Source organism: Crocodylus siamensis, chromosome 2 (genome assembly GCF_052110815.1).
Source record: "Crocodylus siamensis isolate JL-2025a chromosome 2, ASM5211081v1, whole genome shotgun sequence".
Lineage (NCBI taxonomy): Eukaryota > Metazoa > Chordata > Crocodylia > Crocodylidae > Crocodylus > Crocodylus siamensis.
Genome location: NC_143396.1, coordinates 269,618,449 through 269,643,715, shown reverse-complemented (window position 1 = coordinate 269,643,715; position 25,267 = coordinate 269,618,449). Strand labels below are relative to the sequence as shown.

At 38.7% G+C, this 25,267-nt stretch overlaps 1 protein-coding gene across 4 annotated transcripts in view; it reads right to left on the bottom strand.

The window, feature by feature from the left end:
* Positions 1 to 3,564: 3,564 nt before the first annotated feature.
* The window catches only part of PAPOLA (poly(A) polymerase alpha), a 75,897-nt gene continuing 54,194 nt past the window's right edge, over positions 3,565 to 25,267 (bottom strand). The window contains exons 16-23 of one of the 4 annotated variants that reach the window (XM_090033975.1): positions 19,483 to 19,604; positions 17,562 to 17,704; positions 16,434 to 16,531; positions 13,910 to 14,130; positions 11,765 to 11,827; positions 10,272 to 10,349; positions 6,202 to 6,301; positions 3,565 to 5,756 (exon numbers count right to left, since the gene is read on the bottom strand). In XM_090033975.1, the coding sequence (XP_089890101.1) occupies positions 5,539 to 5,756; positions 6,202 to 6,301; positions 10,272 to 10,349; positions 11,765 to 11,827; positions 13,910 to 14,130; positions 16,434 to 16,531; positions 17,562 to 17,704; positions 19,483 to 19,604 (1,043 nt within the window). In that variant the 3' untranslated portion in view covers positions 3,565 to 5,538. Of the gene's footprint in view, positions 5,757 to 6,201; positions 6,302 to 10,271; positions 10,350 to 11,764; positions 11,828 to 13,909; positions 14,131 to 16,433; positions 16,535 to 17,561; positions 17,705 to 19,482; positions 19,605 to 25,267 lie in introns of all 4 variants that reach the window. The other 3 variants (XM_090033974.1, XM_090033977.1, XM_090033976.1) reach the window with 3 other exon arrangements.

Genomic DNA, 25,267 nt, shown 5'->3' with positions numbered 1-25,267 from the left:
TGCACACAATAAACTGTGGCTGATACAATGAACCCCTCCATCCATCATTCCAGGCTACTCTTATTCCAACCATGTCATCGAGTTGAATCAAGTTTATGACATCTCGGCAGGGAGATTCCTAAGGAAGCCAATATCTAAACTGAGCACATGAATAATGCATTTTTCCACAAAAGCCCAAAACATTAAATTTAAGAACAAGAGAGCTGAATTTTGCTGTGCTGAACAGGATTGAAATAGAATATTTTGAGAGACTTATCAGATCATTTCACGAAAATATTTTAGAATTTTATATCCCGTGTGACTTGCATATAGTATCTGAAATTGTATGAGCTTTCAAGATGCCACAGAACTATAAAACCAGTGCGAAAGACCTGCAAATGAAAAAAACAACCAAACACACACAGCGCCAACCAGAACCCAAATTAAAAACCAAATTCTAGTAAGCTAAACTGAATAGAATTCCCATAATACAGCTGAAGACTCTTCTCCTTCATGCGCTTAACAGCCTTGGCACAGTGTCCAGGCATGGCCGGCTCTCTGTTGGGGGCAACGTTCTTGGCTGTGAAAGCAGAGCAAGCCCTCTGTCACTCATGGGGAGCAATCCTGTCCAACTGTCTCTTTTCAACAACTTTATCATCAATCTCTTTATTAACTGCTCCGCTGCAGACTGAGAACACAAAACAAGGACAAACACACATGCCGGGGTTTTGTAGAAGAAAGACGCACAGCGTACAACACTTGTTCAGTTGAAGAAGTTGGAGTGGGCTTGAAGCAACAGCAACAGTCCATAAAAACTAACATTTACTTAATTGTATCAAAAGCACACATTTTAATCCTGTTTAACATCTTAATGGAGGAAGAATTTGAAATTTGTATTAAAATAAAAGCATTTACGACCTTCAAAACTGAGAAACTCCCCTCAATTGATTTCATCTTGCAACTCTATTTTAGCACCCATGCAAGTCAAGGGTATGATCTACTATACTATCTAGCTTTAAGTCACTATTTAAACAAACAGCTTCAATGAACTTTAACAAAATCAGAATCAGAATATTTTTTTAAACTACGTAAGTTTACTAAGGGTAATGTTTTTTCAGGGAAGCTCATTTTTTGGAAGATAATTGCAAAAAAACCATGAAGCAGAATTTGCTAGTTTGTAAATAAACACTGGGGGATAACAGGCAAATCCAAGACCCTCCCTTATGGAGCTGTCCAGTATGCGTGGGTCCTTGACATTATAAGGCTGTTTAAATGCATTGACTATTTTCTTAATTAAAAAAAAAAAAGAGAGAGAGATTCACGTTGCTTCTTATACGTCAATATAGTGTTTTGTTTTTAAAAAAATTATTTTCTACAACTAAATCTTGCCTGGATACAACTTATTTACAAATAGTAATTTATTGAAAACAGTGTTTTATAATATCTGCATATGATATTTAATAGTTTTTTCCAGTTTTATTTGAATTAGTTTTTGTGGCAGTTTTACTAGAATCAGTTTTCTGATTCTGGAACTTCAGAAGTTTAATTTTGTAAAACTGGTATTAAGGAATACACAGGAAGTTCTCATTTGTAATTAAACAGATGAAGTAAAAGCATTCTACTACACTATTAAAATGGACATACAAGACATGCAGATATTTTAGTTAACATGACCTAATCAAATTCTTTAAATGTGAAAATACTCAAAAAAAGTTACACTGTAAGAATTACATAACAAACAGTATGAGCATGCCTAAATTTTTGTTTTAAAAAATTAAGTTTAAATATCCAAAAAACAGATGGGATATTCAGCAGTGGTTCAGTGCATCATCTTTTTCATTATAAAAAACTGTACTCTGAAGTTTGATATTAAAAAGTTAACATTCTTTTGGTGAAGATAGTGGCAGATGTTTGATGTTTGTAGATATTTCACATATTAGTCTGAACTTTGTAGATGTATCAAATTGCATCTGCCTCTATCAACAAATCCAACAGGCTTTGTTCTACTGAATAGATTGTTACTTCTTTAAAGACAATTAAACTAAACAAAAATGGTCACTGCTGCCATGTTCTATAGCATGAATAGTGGGATTTTTTTAAAAAGTGAACCTACGAGGTGTGAATAGAGTGAAAGTGGAGATCTTACTTACAAATCCCTTTGTTTAAAACATACCATCTTGTTCAGCTGCAATGAAGCCCACAAGATGGAAGACACCCAAAGCTACTTGACAAGTGGACACAGCCAAGTTTTTAAGAGAGCAGATGTTATGATGATTTTAATGCGCAAGAGTCTTCAAAAGTAGCCACCTCTCTTGCAAAACACATGTACTATAAGAACACAAACAAATGGAACAAACATCAAAAAGCTATTTTCATTTTACTACTGAATGTTGCTATGATTAGAGTATGGCTTTCGGCTTTAGCGTCCAGACTCTTTAGTAGCACGCTTGATACCTTAGCAATAACATTCCAGTTTGTCTTTTTATTTAAAAGGATCAATAATATGAAGCTGAAGAGTCAACTTGTCAGGGTACTTTACTGATACGTTCTCTTGTACTGTGATTAGTACTTAGCTAACCTTCATTTTCTACCCTCAATGCAACAGGTCTTAAAAGAGCAAAAGTCTGTGTTAAGAAATGTTATAAAACAACAACGACAACATCACAAATTTAGCTAAGTTAAAAATTCAGTAGAGCCTGACTCAAATTAAACATACCTAAAAGGCAACTGACTGTTGAAATTAGGTAGCTATTTCATTAAAAGTACACTTGTTTCAATATCTTTAAGTAGTAAATCAGTGACATGAGTGCAAGGTACCTAGAACAAACTGATTTTTAAGCTAATAAGGAAAAAAAAGCAATTGAATGTTGTGAATAATCTCAGTCGGGCTTGTTGTTTTAAGTAGGTTAATTCTAATAAAAAGGCCACTATCATTTGTAGCTTGATTAGTTTAATAAATTTAAGTTAAAGGCACTACTCATTTGATTAAAGATACTTGCATTAAGTGTTTGCAGGATTGGGGTGGTGGACTAAGAGTAAGATCAAGTGCTGCACTACTGTTAGTTTTGAATTGGTTGTTTCAGTATATGTTTAGGCTATTGGAAGAAAAGAGAAAGAGTGCCATCTGCTGATAACTAAGAAATAATCATTTCCAAGGAAACCAAAAGTCCCATGCTGGTTAGAGTACACTAGAGAATACCGTTTCAAATTAATAGTTTTTACCTTAGATAAAAATAAAAATGTCACCCCCCTCCCACGTCCCAGGATCAGTTAGGCATCACAATGAGAGAAGAAGAAATTGGTATTATTCAACTGAGTTCAACTCTTTTTAAAATAAACTAGGGGGAAAAAAAATAAAATAAAAAGCAAAACAAAAACCTATACACAACAGCAACTATTTTCTTTTAACTAACTGGTAGTTTTTAAAGCCAAGATCAGTGCTAACTTACAGAATATTCTTTTATGTGATGCTCATTTCAGACACTTACATTCTATGCTAGTAGGAACAAATTAATTGACAAGTTTGAAATAAACAACTGGTAAAGCAATTTTGAACATGGGGGGAAGGGAAAAATCAGACAACTATGGGATTGTGCTGTTTTTTATTGTGTTTTCAATGGAGAAATACATCATCTGTTTACAAAATAGCTCTTGAAAAATACAAGGAGTACAGATACTATAAAACAAAGCAAACTCCAGTCATGAGACACTACGTACATCATGCGAAAGCAACAGTCTGATCTCCAGGTTATGAAAACTAGAATTAAAAAGTCACTATACAGAAAGATTCCAAGTTTCCAGCTTGGCAAAACTTGGGTGCAGTTACATGAAACGTTTAATAAAATGAAAAAAAGATTTCTGAATGTGTAAACAAAATGACAAGACTAAATTTGTGCCTGGCAATTTCGATCTAAACTCCATAGCTACACAAAATACACAGACACCTTGTACACTTCAAATGTTAGTATAACCTTCTTTGGGGGGTGGACAACAGTAGGCTGCACAGGGCAAGGAAGAGAGAAATATTGTATACTAGACGTCTTAGACAAATGGCAACAAAAGAAAAAAGTTCTCAGTTACTGCACAGCCTAAGGAAAAAAAGAAAGGTAAGCTACACTCTGACTTTGGAAAATTAATTTAAAAGGATAAGGGGAAGAGCGTAAGTAATTTAGTTTTAACGTGAAAGATGCACATGTAATAGGATGGAGCACAATGGGAGCAGGGAGTTTATAAAACATGCTAATCGGAAAGTATGGGAACTATGATTTACCATCCCATTTATTTCAGACTAAGTAATAGTAACATGAAGTTTGTTATCTACATCTGGCATCACTGACATCACTCATGTTCCCTAGACACTGGTGTTCTGCTGCTTATCCATGAGAGTCAGTTCTTTTAAAGAAAAAAAAAATGTTGCTAAATTTGTGACAGGACTACAGAACAAAAGAGAGGCTTAAACAGAGTTTACTAGATGCCAAGTGCTTACCAGAAATATGATTTTAAAAGTCAATGTTGTTCAGTATGTAAAACTAGTTTTGATGAGCCATCTAAAAATAAAAAAGGTTAAAATCTTTGGGGAACAATATTTTGACTTAATTTAAAATTTGGACCTTCTTAATGCAGACAGGACTTCCATGGAGTGTACAAAAATTATCTTATATTTAGTGATCAATAGGCCATCACAACAGGTGTTACGCTTCACAGGCACAGTTTATTTACTTTGACGTTTTAGCCATGGGACAAAAATTTGGAGTTTGTGCCTCGGGGCTACAAGTTACTGGGTGTATGTACCTAACACTGTGACTTTACATAAGAGATTGCTTTCAAAACAATTTCTTACTTTGTGCATACAAGCTGCAAAACAAACAAAAAAACCCCAACAAAAACCCCGCAACTAAATGAAAAGCTTTTCCCAAGAAATATAGGAATAGGATCAGAAAGGGAATAACAAGTTTAATTAGCTCAAAGGAAAGTTTATTTGCTGTTTGATCGCTGATTTGTATGCACCATAAAATAATCCTATAAATAAAAATAAACCACGTCTTAATTATGTCCCATCAAATACTTCCCAATTATTTTCTCAACATGTCATATAACCTCAAGATTTGACATTTTATTTTAAAGGTTTACTGCTACTTGATGATAGTAGAACTAGATACACCATACACTTTTTCTTCAATGTACAGAATATCATAGAACGTTGTCCAATTTGCAGATTTGTTAGTAATGAAGAGATTCTTCAGTAAAAATGAAAGCATATCAGCTGAAGATCTAAAATTAGTCATACTCCAATAAAAAAGTACATAAAAGTGCATTTAAGGGATACTTATATGCCAGTTATCTCAATTTTTTCAAACAATGCATCAAACATAAATCTAATCAGAATGTCAAGTATGGCTACAAATAGTGTTCATGTTTATCTTTAAAGGCAGTAATCCTTTGAAATATTTAAATGCAACTGTTGCTAACACATTAATAGTACTCCTGGCTTCACGTCCTAACCTGGACTTCCAATCAAGTGGTGATTACAGCCCAGTAAGGGAAGTGCACAAAATATACCTAAATCCATTTGCAGTCATGTTTTAGTCTTGCACCCTCCGTTCTCCTTTTTTTTTTAGCATTAGAAGACAACAGGTTGAGTTGGCAGATATTGTTTATGGACCCCTGAGGTTGTTTTTTCTTTACCGATTCAATCTCAGTTTTATTGAATTCTTGATAACAGGAATAGGATTTGCAGGGAGAGCAGGGATATCTGAAAGGTCTGTACTGGACGTTTTCTAGGAGGAAGAAGGAAAAAAAAAGAAAAAGCGTTACATGCATTTCAATTCCAGAAGATCTAAACATTTGAGCACCAGTTTTAAAACCTATTGAATTGATTTGGGTATCCCAGAAATACATCAAGAATAGTGTTAATCGCAAAGAGAAATGCAAGCATTTTGTTTGTCCAGAGAAAAATAGAAAAGAAAGTTTGTAAAGAGTCCTTCTCATAGAACACGTTTAGTTTTCTAAAGGGTTATGAAATGAGGAAGAAAATCCCTATAGACAATAAACTCAAATCCATTTGCAAGATACAACACTTGAAACTTTTAACCTGCAATAGGGTTTGCAAGAAAAGCAGGACTAAACTCAAAGTGATGCGTCATAAGGGATACAAACATCTTGATTTCTGTTCTTTCAATTTATTTTATTTAAAATGGCTTTAGACTATTTGTAGGGACCTACTTAAATCACCGTTTTGCGATTTCTGCGTAAAGCGTGAAAAATGGCAGTTTCCACGATCACTGCGAAAAATGGCGTTTCCCACGATTTTGCATGGAATCACCTGAAAAAAAATTAAAGCTTACTGGAATCCAAAGAAAGCACAGCAATCCCTCCAGCTATGAGCACATGGTTTGAGAGACAGCTACCAAGAGGCTGAGCTAGCAACAGATTCGGTGAAGATGCCAGTCAGGAAAGCAAAAGGGTTTTGGCATCATCTTTTAAGGCGGATGCAATGCTGTACTCTGAAGATGACTGACTGGCCTCCTAGGCAATCAGTGAGGGATGGGGCTGCCAGGGCCGCTCAGCCAATAATCTGCGTTTGGGGAGGGAGGGATGGGGGGCGGATTTGCTGCAAAAAGACTGCAAGAAAATCAGCACCACATGCCACAAGCAGCTTATGAAAAGCCCTTCATTTTGTTGCGATTTCAGTAGGTCCCTACCTATTTGATATACAAGACACACCCTTGTGGATGTAATAACTAGTACACCCATTTAGAGTAACGTCTTATTTTAGAAATAACCTATGCCATCAAATACTGACGACTGGAGTTTTACATTACAAGCAAATTAATGGAACATCGGAAAGCCTTGTGTGACTTGTCAGTCAGAACTAAAAGAATTGTTTACATCTAAAAATTCTCAGTACTGTACTTAGTTCAAAATGGCTTTATCAGAGTTTGCCCTGTTACCACTGCCCAACTCTCAATTACACTTTTCACAGTAAAAAACAAAAACAAAAAACCCCACACCCCTATAAATAGCTTAGTACTGGCTGATGGCCATGAGCACGTACTACAAATCTGGAATTGTTTCATGGAAAAAAGTTAAATCAGCATAATTTGTTCTTATTTATGAAAAAAAAAGAGAAAGAGTGAACACAAATGCAACAAGATTGTTACATAAAAGCAAATTAAGGAATAGAAGCACACAAAATAAGAAACTTAAGATTCATTATGAACAAAGCAGGTATTATTTATTACATGCTTAAGAAACCACTTATTGTGATCAAAAATCATTCTCCTGCTCATTTTCCTGAAATGTCATCATGACATCACTGCAATCAAACTACTTTTTACCATTCTAATAAGTTATTGGGTAGTTTATATCTGGTATAAATTGGTTCAAAAGTCCTGAGTTTTTGGTGGATGAGAAGGGGCATTATACAAAAACAACTGTTTTGTTTGTGGGTCCTTTCCTCTAAATGAATTGATAATTTTGATGGGTGTGACAGTGAAAACAGAAGAGGGCTGCAAGGCGGGGGAAGAGGAGGCGGCAATTAATCTGGGCCAGAGGGCCACTTAAGGAGTCTAGTGAACTGTTACAGGCTGGGTCAGCAGCACACACCCATCTCCTCCCACCCCCCACCCAGCTCACCCAAACTCCTTAAGTGGTTCTGCCCTGTGCTCAGCCAGGTGGATCGGATGGGGTCATGGGCAGCCAGGAGTGCCATCCAGGAACGGGACGGGCAGGCAGTGCCAGGATCACTGGATGGTGACAGCACAGTTCAGGGCCCACGGCAAAGCTGCAATCCACTTGCTTCCTGCATGCGCGTGACAGATGCTAGTTGTGTGGGCAGGGAGATACAGGGAACAGATCACAGCTGTCCTGGGCCGCAACCCCATGCTCCAATCCTGTGCCATCACCACCCAGTGATTCAGGGGTCTCCAGAGAGATTAGCTGGGACCCTGAGGGCAGGGAAGTCCAGGACTGGGACAGATGGTTCATGACAGCATGGGACTGTGGCCCAAGGCAAAGCCACAATTTGCTCCCCACACATCTCTGCCTGCAGAACTGGTGCCCATTATCTGGTGGTAGTAGAAACGGGCAGTGAATCTGACCACCATGCCACCCCAGCCCCACAGCACACCTGGAAGCAGATTCAGCTGTGTGTGCCATAGCCTGGGCTGCCCCTCACACCTGGGTTGGGCCAAGCAGGTGCCACAGGCCAGACAAAAAAACTCTTGGTAGGCCAGATCCAACCTGCAGGCTGTACTTTGCCCATCCCTGGCATGCAGAAGTATACCACAACTACATTTTTAGTTGATTTAATAAACAGAAAAAAGAAATGTATCATTGCCCACTTTCTAGGCCACACTGGCCAAATTTTCTACATTTTTTTTCCCCTTTGTACATGCCATTTTCCTTGAGGAGGGCAGAAGCGGGTGATAGTGGCCATGAAGGTGCAGAAGCTAGTGCCAAATGACGATAGCAGGGGCAGGATCAGGCTGTGCCCTGCTCTTTCCATTATTTGCCCCGTGTCTGTACCTGAGGAGGCGAGTGTAGTTCCTGTTGTGAAAGCTATTCTTCAAGACTTGCATGTCAGTGATCATGGCCACCCACCTTCACAACCCCTCCCACCAGCCCTGGGAGTGAGGGAGGAGTTGGGGAAGAAGCTGGGCTGCAAAGCAGATCCCCATGTACCCCAACAGGACTGAACCAGGGAGTGTCCTGCCTCTAGGGACAGACTCCAACCCTCCTGCGCAGGCTGGGGGGCTGCATCTGTCTGTGCTAGCCACCATTCCTGTGGGATGCTGAGGCAGAGGGGCAGGAACAAGCAAGCACATACTCTTCACTGTGGCTATTTTACTTTAGTAGGCCACTCAGGTACTCTTTCTACCCCTTGGGGAAGACAAGAGTCTGGGCCTGGCAGTAGCCTTCTGAGCTTGCTTTCGGATTGGCACCTCATTATGTTGTTTCATTTCACTGGGTAGATATCAGACCCCCTATATTCAATATTATGTTTCTGCTGTGTACTAAATAGTGTTAAACATTGGGCTTGTGAGACTATGAGTTAGTCAAGGCCTCAGACTACAGCCAGTATATCCTTACCAGGCCTCCCAACAGATGACGTCTCATTTAATCTGCTGTAAACTGTAGCCTAATGATCTACCAATAACAGAATTATTGTTCCGTTATTCAGCAAGAATTCTGTTGAGCCTGGTCCTCAATAACTGTCTCTCTCTGTTTGTTCCTCTTACTCCCTCTGAGAAAGGGTGAAGGAGAGTGTTATAACACTAAGAAAAAATGGGTACTTGGTTTATTATAATGCAGCAATCAGTGGAGCAATAATAATTTCAAATTTCAGTAAAAATATTTTGTTTTATAACTGAAACAGTGTTACTTATGGAAAAAAGCTGACTAAAAAGTTGGCAGAGCAGTTATATTATCTATTGATACTACAGAGTAAGGATCAAACAACTGCTACCAGGCCTCTCAGATCAGAGATACTACTTCGCCAACCTTGAGTATTGCAATCTGAAGTTACATTTCACACATTTAAGGCTTAATCAACCACCCTTGAATAGCACATATTTAACTGATGTTAGATTTGAGCATACAACATTTTTACACCAGCATTAGACTTGTTCACATCAGTATAGTCAGTGAAGAGATAAAATTTCCAGTGTTATTTAAATTTAGCATAGAATGACCTTAGAAATCCAAGAAGTATATTATAGCAAAGTGTTAAGCTGCCCTGATTTGCCATTCTCTTAACAGAAAAAGATATTATTTACTCCTGTGGCATCTAATGGTGAGGAACCATAAAACCATCACCTGCAAGAAGCTACCCTAGTCTCTCTCAGCAATGGGTGTAAACCCATATAAAGTTACACCAGCGTCTGTGCCCTGTGCTCAGCCACCTAAAAAGGGAAGTTTTCTTGATGACAATCATAATGTACAAAGTGAGGAAAAAAAAAAAAAAAAGAGAGAGATCGGTGCTTAACACATGGCTCAAAGTTTAAGGGCACAGTTCTGTAGAATTTGTATGACTGTGTTCCAGCTAAAGTTATATGTTAAGTTTAAGAACTAACATATAACTGTATGTTATAATCATAATTGTGTACACAAACAAATTATGATTATAAGCAAACAATTACCTTGCCATACATGACAAAATTTGCTATTATGAAAATCCTTGCTCCCTGTATTATTAGAATTTGGGCATGCTTTGTTATCATGAATTGCTACCATGCTTTATCATGAATTGCATCCATGTAGTTGTGTGCATGAAACATTTTTTATGTCAGTACCTGAGGAGCTTGCAGAGATGCTGTTGTCTGCACAGTTTCTGTTTGGGAAGTAATATTAGTTTCTGTTTCAAGTTGTTCCTATAAAAGGAAGAAAGAGAGATTGGGAGGCAGGGGGAAAGGGAAACAAAAACATAACTTAGTCTGCTTATAGGTATCCTTCATGGGCTACACAAATAACATTCTAAACATAGGCCACGATCCTGACAGAATGTGCCCAGACAGAACTCCATTAAAATCAGAGAGGCTCAGGCTGTAAACGCACAGGGCAAGAGAGGCAAGTATAACTGCCCAATGCCAACCATTCTTGCAGAACACAAAATTAATTGATTACCTATTAGAATAACTAGCAGCCTGTGGTAATGCCCGTTTCAGATATATGTTGCTTTCAGGTTACATATTTGATCTATCACTTGTTTTACCGTCTGCCTTGTGTAGTCTCTACGCATAAAAAAAAAATTGCCTTTTTTGGGCCCTAAATTTCAATAAAGATTTCTAGTGTGTTCCCCCATATTCAGTTTAGAATGCTAGAAAGTGTCTTCACATGTGAATAGCATGTCAAATACATGTACGTGCAATGCTACAAGATTTGCTGCAGATTTAATTGCTTGCATTTTCAAAAGCAATCTCATAATTGTGAACCACTGTAACATGGTGTTCCTTAAGTCTGCTATGAGCCTGAAATAATGACTAAAATGAGAACTCTCCCACTGATTTCAAATAGGGAAATAACTGGTAACTAAACAGATCAGCTTCCCTATATGAAACATAACATTAAACACATTGTTTTTTACTATAAAACTCAAATCTCCCTAAAACCAAAGTAGGCATTCAAATAAATACCCATCTTGATTCTTGGTTTAATACCAAAAACAAAGGTTTTTAGTACAAGTGAGGGCATTTATTTCATAATTAAACTTCAATTTCTAAGTTTAAAAGAAGTGTAGGACCTCAAATATGAAAAAACAAACAACCACAAACTGGAATTTAGGCATAGCTTGCTCTCAGGTTCACTAGGCTTGGTCATACCTAAAGGAAATATACACATACCTTCTGTATTCCCCCATTTATACTGAAAATGATTAAACAAACTAACTTAAATAAACCTTCAAAATAAAACTGGGCCACTTGCTGCTGACAAAGAACCAGGCAGGCACTTCACCTTAACATAACTAGACTTTTAATGTGACTAGACTTTAAAGTAGTAGCAGCTGAAGGAAAACGTGATATGCCATATCAAATTTAAATGGACCATAACAGAGGAGCAAGCATAAAAACCTGCTGCATCAGCTAGTCCATATTTTATAAAAGCAGCCTGATTTAATTTGTGTGTTTGAAATTGACAGACTGCAATGGAAAAATAATTCACTTATTAGCCTCTGTCTCAAAGCAGTCTATGAGATGAACATGGAGGACACTACTAATGCTAACAGAATGGGTTAGAGAAACATGGCTGAACTGGGGAAAGGTTCAAGTTGTAAAAGTAACATACATACCTTAATTTCCATTTTATCATGATCACCTGCATCAAGGCAACTCACATCTTCATTTATTTCATCCTATTCAAAAAAAAATCGAAATACATTAATGCATGTTAAAATGTGACAAGCAAAAAATCTTTAGCAAAACCCAAGACAAACTGGGTTTACACACAGCCTTGTAAAAATAAACAAAACCATGTGTTCCTAAAGATAATGTACAATATGTTTAATATTTATGCTACTGTATGAGGCATAACAAATAACCTAAACCACATTTGGCTTTCAACAAATATTGTTTCATTACATTTAAAAATACTGTGGACTACCCACATAAGCATGCCTTATTACACAAAACCACCACCCATTAGACCAGTGGTTTTCAAACTGCCTACAAATCAGGGAACCCTTTCTTTCACTACTCTGTCATGGAATCCTTACCCCTACCTCCATGGGTCTTGTGAGCTGATGTAGAGCCAGGTGACCCGACCAAACAATGGCAGCGCACCACCTCTCTGTTTGCTCTGCCATTACCCCCAATCTCTTTGCAGAACCTTTGATGACCTATTTTGGAACCCCTGGGTTCCATGAAACAGTCTGAAAATTACTACATTAGACAGGAGGAGGAAAGTAGATACCCATTTAGTTAAAGGCATTCATCATGAATCACAAAATGGATCAACTCTATAACCAGTAATCCAGCTGCCTGCAACTATAATTGACAGGCCAAATTTCAGAGCAGCTTCAAAGAGCTAATTTAAAAAAAAAAGTTGTCAGAAGTTTCCTCCATTCTACAGAAAGGTAATCTCTCCTAAAAATGCATGTGGTTGAGACACTGTACAGAGACCACACTCAGTTCTGAACCCGAGAGATTTAATGTTCTAGCTATCTCAAACTATTTAAGATAATAAATGAGTACTATACCCCAATAGAAAGCTCCACTTTCAATAGGGCACAGAACTTGCTTCCAGGTTTTGAAAATCCCAAGACATCAGACCTGAAAATTCTGACATTCAGAATGGGAGCATGACGGTAGGTCATTTTTAGACATTTCTAAAATTGTTACAAGTTTTTTCCCCCAAAAGCCTGTACAATTAGACTCATGGTAAATAAGCCAAAAAAGGTAAAGGAAGATAGTAAGAAAGAATAAAATAAAATGCTTGGAAAACATTTCCTACAATATGCTACACATCTATATTGCACTATATACATGCATTATGGAGGCCTTATTAAGATTTGTGTGGGTGACTTAAGTAATGGGGCCATCCAAAACACTTCAGATAAAAACATTTGAATCATGTCAATGTTATACTACATTCAAATTCCTTCAAGTGAAATTCAAGTGTATTCCCTTAAGTGAAATTCAGATCTGACTGTTTATCTCCCTTGGGGTCTTTGGAAAATACACACTCTAAACTAACCAAAGTACATGCAGCCAGGAGGTTAATAGTGAAGACTATTATAAATATTCCAGCTAAATTTCAAAAGTATGATTCCTACTTTGAAATGACAAAAGTATTAATATGAACCCATGAACAAGCCAAACACTTCTTTTAATTAAAAAATAATGGTCAGTAAAAGATAGTTGTGTTGCAACTTCCAGTTGATGATTGAGCTTTTAACAAAAAGAAAAAGTAATTAACTTTTTAAAGAGACTGTATTGCTTCCAAGGCTGCTTAAATTTTTTTTTCGAAGAAAAGGATCATTGAATCATTTTCTATTTACCATGTTCTTCCAGAATTAGATACGGTAAATGTCCAGTCATATAAGATGGGCATTAGAAATACATGATGAAGATTCAGAACAAACTAAAACGCACAGTAATTCAAATGTGCAAATTTGACAAGAATGGAAAATAATGCATCAGATTTAATCGGTTAAATCTGGATTAACTCAATTCTTTATACTTTGTTTTCACTGTGAAATGTCCTAGAATGAACTGGTGTGAAGTATGTGTGTGTTTTAACATTATAAAGATGACAGTAACACTTAAGAGAAAAGATTTTGTTAAGAGCCTACCCAGCTAGAGTAAGGAAAAAAATGCATCACTGTGTAAAAGATTTTCCTGTGCAATACTACCATGTATCAAATTTTCATGCAAGCAACAATTATAGTACAACTTCTGCTACCTGGATACAATTATGATCTCAAAAATAAAAATACCTCTTCTGTTTTTAGTTTTTTAGGAGATTCTTCTTTATGAGGAGAAGATGTTCTCTTCACCCCAACAACAGGGCTTGGTATTTTTGTTGCTGTATTTCCTGCAGTTCTTGGTGTCTGATTTACCAGACGTGTTGAAGAAAGAACTCTAGAGATGGGAGGCTTTGGTGGTGGAGAAATGGCTGGCTGTGTGGCAGTTTGAGGAATGCTTTCACCTGAAGTACCTAAGAGGTAAAATACAACATATTTTAAAATTACTTAAATGAAGCTAGCATTACATTCACAGACTTTGTTTTACACATTTGTTTTCCTGGTATTTTTACCTAAACCCACAGGAGCCGAGGACAGAACAGGTAATGTAGTGACCTAAACGTTCAGAACACAGAATGCGTAAAAAATGCAGGCCTTTATTATATCAACCAAAACTCACATCTTACAGCATCCAGGGGAGTCATAGGCAAAAAGTTATCTGCTCTGTGAGGGCACTAAGAGTTAGGGTTATTCTCCACATTCATGAGAAGAGTGCCCCATCCCTGAATGCCACAGCACATGCTGTGAATCAATTGGCTGTTTCTATCTAGCCACCAAAGATGGTTACACATACAGAGTTAGCGTAGCCCTCTGGGCATCTTTAGGATGAAAGGCATTAAGTACAATTACAACAGAGACCACTAATCAACATTAATGGGTCACAGCCATACTGCTGATTGAGGCATGTGAATTAGCAAACAAGAGGGACACTTCTGTCAATACCATTTCTTAAATTCCAGAACAGCATGCCATCCCTGACTCCACTTAGCACTGGCTAACAAGAATGATACTAATGTAGATACAATTGCAATTTATGATGCAGGACCAAGTATTTAAGCCAGGTTGGTCCAGCATGGCTTTAGTAAAGGCTGCTGCAGGAATATACAGAGAAACCAAGTAGAATGGAAGCTTTTAGGCAGGATAATCCTTTTCCAGCAGTTTTAATTTACTCCCTCGTTCTAGTTCAAGACTTATCACACAAGTGAAGATGGCAGCCAAGAATTTTACTGAAAGCAAAATTTTACTGCAAATTTTACTGCAGCTACCTTCACTCCCTTCTTGAAACGCATCTTCTATTCAGTGCCATGGGACCAACTTTACTAATTCTTCAGCTCAGATATGGAATAAGCAAGCTTGAAGAAGCACTGACATGGCTAGTGTTTGAGGTCTGTTGGGATTCCCTGTGTTCCAGAAATGGTTCCAGTGAAGCAAGAGCAGCAGAAACTTGGCTCCGCATCACTTTGCACCCACCTCCAAGTTTAATTGCATTCAAAAGTAGTGTTAGCATCATAAAAATAGTACACTCAAGGCTTTAGGTTGTAGGCATTTTTCCCTCTGACAGGTGGAAGCATGACCATCATTTGCATTAAGCCTGGACAAAGCCAGCTTTACTACAGTCTACAGGAAATATCTATTTTAAGGGATTTTCCCATTACATAATGTTTACTATATTTTACATCCATTATGGCTATGTACAAAAGCCATAATATAAACATCTTATTGCAATTCCTGTAAACAGTATGTTTAATTATTTGCTTATATAAATAATGAATATGCTAACAGCAATTATCTTTAAGTCACTTCAAAGAGAAAACAAGTTAGAACATGCAGCAGGGAGGATATGATTTAAATCAAAATGATTTAAATCACTATTTAAACCACTGGTGAGGAAGCCGAAATTTAATCACTGTTTTCTACAAAAAGTGTGTTCTTGTTGTTTTATATCTTCTATTCATTTAACTTCTTGAAATTTTTCACTTTTAGAGAGAAGTAAGGGCTTGACTCTGTGTACACAAACCTGCAGACAATAGGACTCATGGGTAGGTAATCAGGCCTGTTAGCTCTCATCTCCATATACTGCTGTTAACAAGGATGTTATCTCTGGAGATACAAATATACAGTTTGAGAACTGAAACTAAGCATCACAGAGATGCTTAACGGTATCTTCTAGACTGAGCACTAAGTCCAATTGGGCAGAGTAGTTTTCTTTAATCTTTAACTCATCTACAGGGATCTGGGTCTTACATTTCCCATGGAAAAGCACAGTAAACTGTGGATTTTGCCTTTTACCAGAGGCAAATGTGGATTTCTGATTTTACAAGAGAAACCTGTAAATTTTGCCATTTTGCAATGAACTCTCACATGGATTTGGGGTGGGTTTTTTTAGCAGAGAATGTGTGATTTTTTTAGCAGAGAAAAATCAGGATCCCTGCTCTTCTACAGAGAAGCCTCTGGGAACCCCATAAGACTGGGCCTCAATATAGTCCGTGGCCTGTTGTGACCTATTTATAAAACTTCTAAAAAGGTTACATGAAAATACTGTCTCAAGTAGTATACAATTAAAAGGTATAAACCCTATTCCATGATTGCATCTTTGAACTTTAACACATGCAGTAAATTTCACTCCTGAATTAGTATGAAACTGCTCATACCCTCTCTTTGACTTTGATAAACCCCCTCAAAGTCAATACAAATACAGTTTTGCCACTTTCCTTACCCCCTGAGCTTTCACTGGAATTTGTTTGTGGCACAGTGACTTCAGAAGCCTGTGTGTTGGTCACAGATGTTGCTGTTACAGCTGGAGCAGGACTGCTTCTGCTAAATGGAGAAAGCACAGGGGTTAATGCACTAGCAATTATAAAATCCATATAGTATTATATATAGTTCACCTTTATCACAAAGTGACAACATGGCCAGACTGTGAGTGCTCTTATTTTGTCTACTACAGACAATATGAAGCCAGAAAAGTCTGTCATATCAAAATAATTCATTGCAACAAGGAAATACAGCTACCACAACAGATTTTGCTTATCATAAGTCTGCACTAAGCAAAAGGTTTCAAATAGTAGATTATTCTATAAGAAAAAAAAAAAAAAGAACTCTTAAATAAAAAAAAAAAGTTTAATGATGTTTAAAAATGAAGGCAAAATTTATAGCTAACATCCTTCCAAAACTGCAAACTGATCAGTCATTTTCCCTCTGGAATGCAGCAAATACACTGGAGAAGACTGGTGAGCAAATTACGAGTCTTAGAGCACAGTATTGCTATAAATCTATAACTGTCCAATTAAGGAACAGAGATTATATGCGACTAATGCTGGCAATGGAGCTTTAGATTTTTCAGCATCAAGAAGGTATGCATGAAGTGTTTAAAAAAAACAAATTTAGTCCAAGCAGGATCTCACCTGATTTGCTTAGCAACTGAACAGAGCTGCTTTCAGAAGTACTCAAGACTGTTAACATCCTGACAGTTTACCCAAAGAGTTGTGCTGCTGTGCAGTCTCATCACAAGTAGTAAGACAAGCTTGCTATTTAAAATATCTATAGTATGATACAAAGTAGTTAATATGGATTCCCTGCCACTATATATTTATTGTATGTCAAGGTACAGATTCTAAAACAGATAATTTCAAATAATACTCTAAGAAAAAAATGGAAAAGCCTTTTGCCAAGTGTGGACTTAAGGAGAGTGCAGTGCCTCATTTGAAATAAAAAAGTAGGTCTAATGTAAAATGTAAATGTAAAATATACCCTCTTTGGAAAAGAAAGTGAAAAAGCACATGCTCTAACTTGCACAGCTATTTCTAAATTACATACTTTATCCAAGTTAGGATTGGAAAGTTACCCCTGAGAACTTCCAGAACTGTTCAACGGGCTTGTCTTCATAGCACTAGTAGGAGAAGGCACAGACGTGCTGTTATCACTGTCCATAGATAAGTCTAGGCTGCTGTCATTCAACGTTGTCAGTCTGACCCCTTCTGTTGAATGCTGTAATCACATATTTTAACCCATTAATAAATCATGTGGTTTATATTCCATCAAGGGCTCAGAATCAAATTAAATTCAGTGAAGCACTATTGCAATTCTACTTCTAAAATGTTAAGTAATTGGGGGGTTGGGGCCATAAAGAAAGAGGAGAAAGAGTAAAAAATGGACAACACTTAATACACAATCAATTTGGAACTACACTGACAAGTTAACAGCCAGGACTTCAGGGTCGAGTAACCTGGCATACTTCTCCCTGTTGAAAATTAAGTGTATTTATCAGATCTAAATAACCAGACAGCTCTGTCTTACATTGATGCTGTCATTCTACTTGTGTGGTCACACCAGACTATCATACAATTAAAAAGGAAAACTATTAAAAACAACAAAAACCCAAGCCAAACACCAACAAAAAACCCCTGTCATTTTTCAATCCCCTAACAAGACAGAAGTGTTGTCAACCTCCAAACTAGAGCAGATTGTTAGTCCCTGGCCCTCTCTACACATTACAGGTATCATGCAATTAACTGATTAATTGTGCAATCAACTAGTTAAAACCAGCTACATGTGCAAAATACTTATCACATGATAAAAAGCTCTAACCAGCTATAAAGTTAAACCTTGAAAATGGGTTCTAACATCATAGCTGGTTGTTATGCAGCTTTAAAATCTGCACTTGTCGCCAGGTCTCCCTTACAGCTGGGAGTCCCAACAGCTGACAGCTGAGCTGCAGCGATATACCATGCCTACCATGAAACACTGGGCTGGAGAACTGCAGCAGCCACAATCCCCGAAGCTCAGGGGTGTGCGAAACCGCCAGGCTTGGGGGATTGCAGCTTATGTACCCGAGCCTTGGGGATCACAAACGTAGCATCTTAGGAAGCATGATTGTGTGGATTACACATTAGATTAAATCATGCCTTTACTTGCACATGGAGAGCAGCACAACTGACCTCTGGAGGTCTTTATGCTCTTAAGCTTTAGGTATGTTAGCAACAATTATTATGAGAGGTACAAAAACTGGGCAGCAACAATGAACTCAACATTCTGCTTAATCGTAACAAATTGCATTAATTGTTTTATGACCTACTGAGAAAAAATAAAAAAAAGTAACTAGAAGATGACGTTTAAAACGAAAATTCAAAACAAGTACTTGTGCGAGATAGAACCTTTAAACCATGGTTGCACTGCATTTTAGATAAATTTCTATGGTACCTTAAACTAACAAAATAGCTTTAATTACCTTAAAGGATTCACCTATAAAAGAGTTTAATAGTGCCAACAAAAATGCATGGAAATAAACACCTACTACCAGACTCAAAAAAATGGCATCCCACCACCATTTTTCAGTGCCGGAGATGCTAATACATGTGATGCTCAGGTGTTTTTAATGGAATGTGCTAGCTAATTAAAGCCCCTCCCACCGCACCTCCAAAAGCATGTGTAAAAATGCCTCTGGTTCCCCACTGAAGGATCTTAAGAAGCAGCAAAGATGCCTCCAGAATAGAGGAAGAGCAGTATAAAATCTAAATACAAATAATAGCTCCTTTGTGCAGACAGTCCAGTAACCCCAATACTAAGAAAAACAGTTCAGACACCTCAGCATTAGCACAGTACTGCTGTACTTGCAAGGTCAGTAACTCTGGCCAGGTTATATAGATCTAACTGCCCTTGTTACCTGTTTTTCGTTATTCTGTTAGTATACTCAAAAGACCTTTGGGAATCATTAATTATAATGTAATTATTATACTAGATCACTGTTAAGTCGTCAGTAGGATTACCTTTTTCTTTTTCTGAAGCACATGATTAGGTAGCAGTTGGTGAAGTTGCCTTCGTTTTACATGCATTGCAGCAATTTTCATATCCATCTCAAACATCTTGCTGTTTATTGCTTGCCTATAAACTATACAATGAGAAGAACATTATAAAATGTTACAATATATCATAAAGTGCAGTTATTTGTTCTGGAAGAAAGGATATGTAATTCCAGAGTATCTGTTATTACTTCTTCAGCAAGAGAGGCTGCATCATTTCAGTTTCAAGAAGGAAAGCTACTGACATCCACATCACATGTAATACAAGGTAAAGTAAGAGGTTGAGCTTTAAGAGAAAATGGATTTGTAATCTGGGACTAAAAAGTGTTAAAAGCATTTTAAACCAAAAATATGCAAGACCCTCATCAAAGCTTAAGCTGTTGTCTCACAGATCTAGACACCTGAACAAAGAGGTAAAGGCTTGAGAGACAAGCCTGGAGCAAATTGTACTGTCATCTGATCACCTGTACTTGTGAAAGTGTAAGAATTGAGCAGCTCCTGCAAGGAATGGCCAGCATTCCAAAGTATGAAAAAAAACTCCCAACTCTCCCTGGGTACACTACTGTTTGGAGCTGGGGCTGCATCATAGGCTTGCAGTTTTTGCAGTTAAGTCAGCTGGATCAGTCGCATGTTAAACCCATTCTTGTGTTTATAACCCAAGGTGGAACCAAGCAGTCTAGGAGTTTCATATCTAGCTTTATAAGAGCTACACAAAAGTTAAGATGCTTGTTAGGTAAACTTTTCAGAACAGACTACAACTTTGTTTGAACAGCTTCTTCCACGCCTCTACATGCAAATGTATTACAGTGTTAGCATTGAAGTCATGTTGTATGTTACAAAGAATTTATGTCAGATATGATATAGTTGACTTGTAAGAAAAGTAATTTGTAAACATACTGTTAGTTCCATTAAATTAATGAAGTTGATTATGAAGGGATCATTTAATGCAGAACATCTTTGTGGCTCATATTCCATTTTATTGTGCCATAAACTGGCTGCATGTGTGGCATGTTGCCATTTATCATGCAATTAACACAAATCACGCAATATATGTAACATCTGCTAGGATCCTGATACTGCAAGCAAGACCTGCTCTTGTTCCTACAGATAATGTTTTGGGGTCAATTATGTTACTTTGAAAAGTATGATAACAGAACTTTAGAAAGTCCTGCTCAATGAAGACTATAAAACAGGTGGTAAGTGAGCTATAAAGGTAGGGTCTACTTCAGAGGGAAAAAAAGGAGCTTCCAGTCTTCTGATGAAAATGGTGGAAGCTCAATTCTTCATATAAAACCTACGTTTGATAAAACTAAGAAAGTCTTATGCTGCTAAGTTACCTGCTAAGTTTTTTGCAGCTCCAAGTTCAATTTATCATTACATATGGAGAAGAAAAATATCAAGTACTCCAGCCAGAAAAATCAGACAATTAAGTTGACCAATGCAAATTTAATTCAGCCCTCCTGTGCATGTGCAGAACATACTTTCTCTGTTATATCAGAGGCAAGGCTGTGGTAGTGCTAAAATTAAATCAACTCCCCCGAATCCCAAATCAAGGTCTAAAAACGTGATCTTTTACAAGCAGTTAAGAAGTTCCCTATTTATCCTGAACAGTGAATAATTGAAGAGCCCTTAGAACAAACAGACTGATGCTGTAAATTAGGGACTATTAAAATGCATATGCACAAAAGGGCTAAATTAAGGTCCCATGTTAAAGAGAATACTCCAATAACTCTCAGCCTTGGAAAAGCCCAGAAGACTTTGTAAAGACTGCATAAATTAGAACTTTTCCATGTGAAAGGGTCTACACTAGGCTGTTGAAGAGTCCAAACTTTGGAAAGCGTAAGTTACTAAAAGCCCTATTTGTAATCCCTTATCTAGGGACGTATCTTCTGCACTGCACCTCCTGAGGAAAGGGGGAAACTGAATATCTCTTTAGTTTACAAGGTAAGGGGTAAAGCAAGAGAGTGTGGCAGTGGAAGCTGATGCTACTGCTGTTTTATTATCCTCTCTACACAACTCTGTATGCGACAGTGCATGCTTAGTAAAGCCAGCAGGTTAAGAGAAGTTTTACTAAGCTGCATCACACCAAGTGCAGATGGAATGTATGGGGACTTCGGATAGCATCCTGCAATCTTTTGAAGCTGTAATAGTAGGCATCAGTCTGTCTTCAAGATAACAGAATTGTGCCAAGTGAGACATCAGCTCACTAAACGCAACTCTTGTTTGAAAGATAAAGCAAAACCCAGTACATGGAGATGGGGATGCTGGTGTGTGGGCAGCTACATCTTGGCCTTGCTGGTTTAATCCAAGGGAAAGAAAGGCAAGTGCCAGCACATTTAGAACCAGCTTAGCTGCAGGAGCTGCTAGAGTAAAAAGAGATAACCTTCTATTGGGGCTGCATTCCTAGACTGGATACCAACCCAGGGTTAAAGATCCTAGTCTACCCAATTATGGAGTAGACTTCAGTTGTACAACCTTTTAGAGGCATTTCTTCTGCTAGAGGTCAGACTAATACTTCCCTCTAAGATGCTCTTCTGCTCAAAGCCATTGGCACCCTAGAGATTGCCAGGTTATTTAACCACCACCTAGCACTTGGCATTAACAGTCACCAAGTCGCTTATGTTGCAAATGTTTCTATAAAAGGTATAGGTTGTACAACTTGACTGAGCTATATCGTGGATAAACTTTAAGCACCGAAATCCCCTAGTTTAATTTTTAGCCGTAGTCAACATTCACGTCGACATATAATATTTTGTATCTAATCTACACAATCTGTGAAGTCATTATGGGCAGTTCAAATATAGTTCCCAACCCCTGTGCCTTCACAAGCAAGCACTACTGAAAAATACATAAAAAAAACAAAACAAGCTAAGCAAATCATATGATAGAACACACAAACCGCCAGGTAGGAAAACAGTGTAATAAAGAAATGCCTTAGAGTGCCGTCATTCACACGCCATTAGTTTACACCTCATTAAACCAGAAGGCCCAACTTGTACCTGGAAGCTCACTAAATGGAGGGTTTGGATGACCAAAAGGGAGAGCAGATAGATTCCCCCAGTTGAGAATACTGAGTTCCAACCATCAGGATCACAAGTGATCCTAGGTGACTATGGCATTGATGCCTACAGATGGATTGCAGATTTGCTCCAAGGGTCATACTCAGAGGGTGGTGGTGGACGGGTCATATTCAACCTGGGGGGAAGTGTGCAGCGCTGTTCAATTTCTTCATCAGCGATTTGGACAACAGGGTGAATTGCAACCTGTTAAAATTTGCTGATGATACCAAAATTTCGGGTGAGGTGAGCACGCTAGTAGGGAGGGAAAGACTGCAGCAAGATCTGGATAGGTTACAGCGGTGGGCTACCATAAACAGGATGTGTTTCAATACTGACAAGTGCAGGGTGCTACACTTGGGCAGTAGAAACCAGCAGCACACTTACAGAATGGGAAACTCCCTTCTTGAGGGCACGAGGCAGAAAGGGATCTTGGAGTCATTGACTCCAAGATGAACATGGGCCAACAATGTGAGGTCACAGTTGGCATGGCTAACCAGACCTTGTAGTGCATCCACAGGTGCATCTCATGTAGAGCCAAAGAGGTGATCCTCCCCCTCTCTGTGACGCTGGTCAGGTCACAGCTGGAGTACTGCGTCCAGTTCCGTGCGTCCCACTTCAGGAGGGATGTGAAAGGGTCCAGAGGAGGGCCACCTGCATGATCCAGGGACAACAAGGCAGACCCTACAATGAAAGGCTGCGGGACTTAAACCTGTTCAACCTTCACAAGAGAAGGCTGAGGGGGGACCTGGTGACCGTCTATAAACTCACTAAGGGGGAACCAGAAGGGTTTGGGAGAGACACTGTTTCCCCCAGCACCCCCTAGCATAACAAGGAATAACAGACACAAGTTATTGAAGAGTAGGTTTAGATTAGACATCCACAAGAACTACTTCACAGTTAGGGTGGCTAGGAGCTGGAACCAACTTCCAAGGGAAGTGGTGCTGGCTCCTACCCTGGGGGTCTTTAAGAATAGGCTTGATACCTACCTGGCTGGAGTCATTTGAGTCCAGTTTTTCTCCTGCCCAGGCGGGGGTCTGACTTGAAGATCTACAAGGTCCCTTCCGACCCGACTTCTATGATTCTATGAAGTGACCCACAGAGCTCAGCAGTGACAGCAGGACACGGGGAAAGGAAATCTCCTAGGTATCTAAGTCCTATAAAACAATCATTACTTTAACCGCCTAGGTACTACGGTTCTCAACTGCTCTGGATGCGAGGCACACCTCACTGGACTCAGGGTACATCTCCTAACTCTGTAAAATGAACAGCACACAACTTCAAAATTTATATTACAACACATGCATCTTAACCCAGTGGCTGGGCAGTGAGGGTTTATCTTGAGCCTGTGCTTATCCATTTGATCTCCTCACACCTCTTGGCACCTTTCAAAGGATCTGGTGGCTCCCCAGGGTGCCATGGCCCCCTGGTTGAGAATCACTAGCCAAACAGAATGAGGGCCTGATGTATGGCTGGCACTTATACGCATGATAATGATATACAAGGATCATCACTATTACCGATAATTGCACCTGGGAGCAAGGTAGCTGGGACACAACCATCAATGCTATTCTAGTACTGTTGAACTATCTGGGCCCCTCTTAGCTAAACCAGTTTTACAGCACAGAAAGTCCATGGACTACCATGGAGTCCATTCTAATTCAGGCCAATGCGAGGCAGAGAATAACCATGGGCTGTATCTGTGAGCTGGAACTGCCAGGCTCTACTATGACAGGGGCCAAGCGGCTTCAGCAGTAGATGGCTGGGAACTGCATCTACGCTGCAGCCAGAAGGTAATGGGAAGAGCTAGTGGTGCAGATGCAAGTCCCAGCTACCACCTAATCACAATGAAGCTCATCACTGCCAGGTACCAGTACAGGTGCAGGTGAACCCCCTTGCTGCTGAAACAACAAGACCTCCTAGCTCTGCAGACCAGATCATGAGGCTCTGCAGTCTGGATCTGGCCTGCAGGCCATATGTTGCCAACCCCTAATTTAGGAACAAGCCTCCAAGCACTTATAACTCACCCAGACTTCAGGACCATCTTTGAGATCTTGACTCCAAACCCTAGAAGCATTAGACCTCTCTATATAAATTTAAGTAGCAAACAACTATGCCTCTAATCTAATTCTTGGAAAAAGCTGAACTGTTCTTGCCAACACGGGAAAAGAAAACAATACCAAAACCCCTGAAACCATATAAATAGAAAATAAGGGTTGGAAGGGACCTCGTGAGGTCATCTAGCCCAACCCTCTGCTTAAAGCAAGACCATCCCCAACTAGATCATCCCAGCTAAAGCTTTTGTCTAGCCAAGTCTTGAAAGCCTCCAAGAATTGAGATTCCACCATCTCTCTGGGTGACCTGTTCCAGTGTTTTGCTAACCTCCTAGTGAGAAAATATCTAACCTAAACTTCCTTTGCTGTAACTTAAGACCATTGCTCCTTGTTCTGTCATCACAGACTGGTCCATCCCCCTTTCCGGTAGTAGAGGCTGGTATTAAATCCCTGCCTCAGTCTTCTCTTCTCTAGACTAAATAAGCCCAGTTCCCTCAGCCTCTCCTCACAAGTCAAAAGAAGTAGAAAAGTAACAGAATGTCACTCCACAGAGATACAAGGCAAATGAAACAGTATTAGTATTAGACAACATTAACTATAGGCTCAAGCAAAGCACTTGAAGTTGGAACATGACAAAAGTTT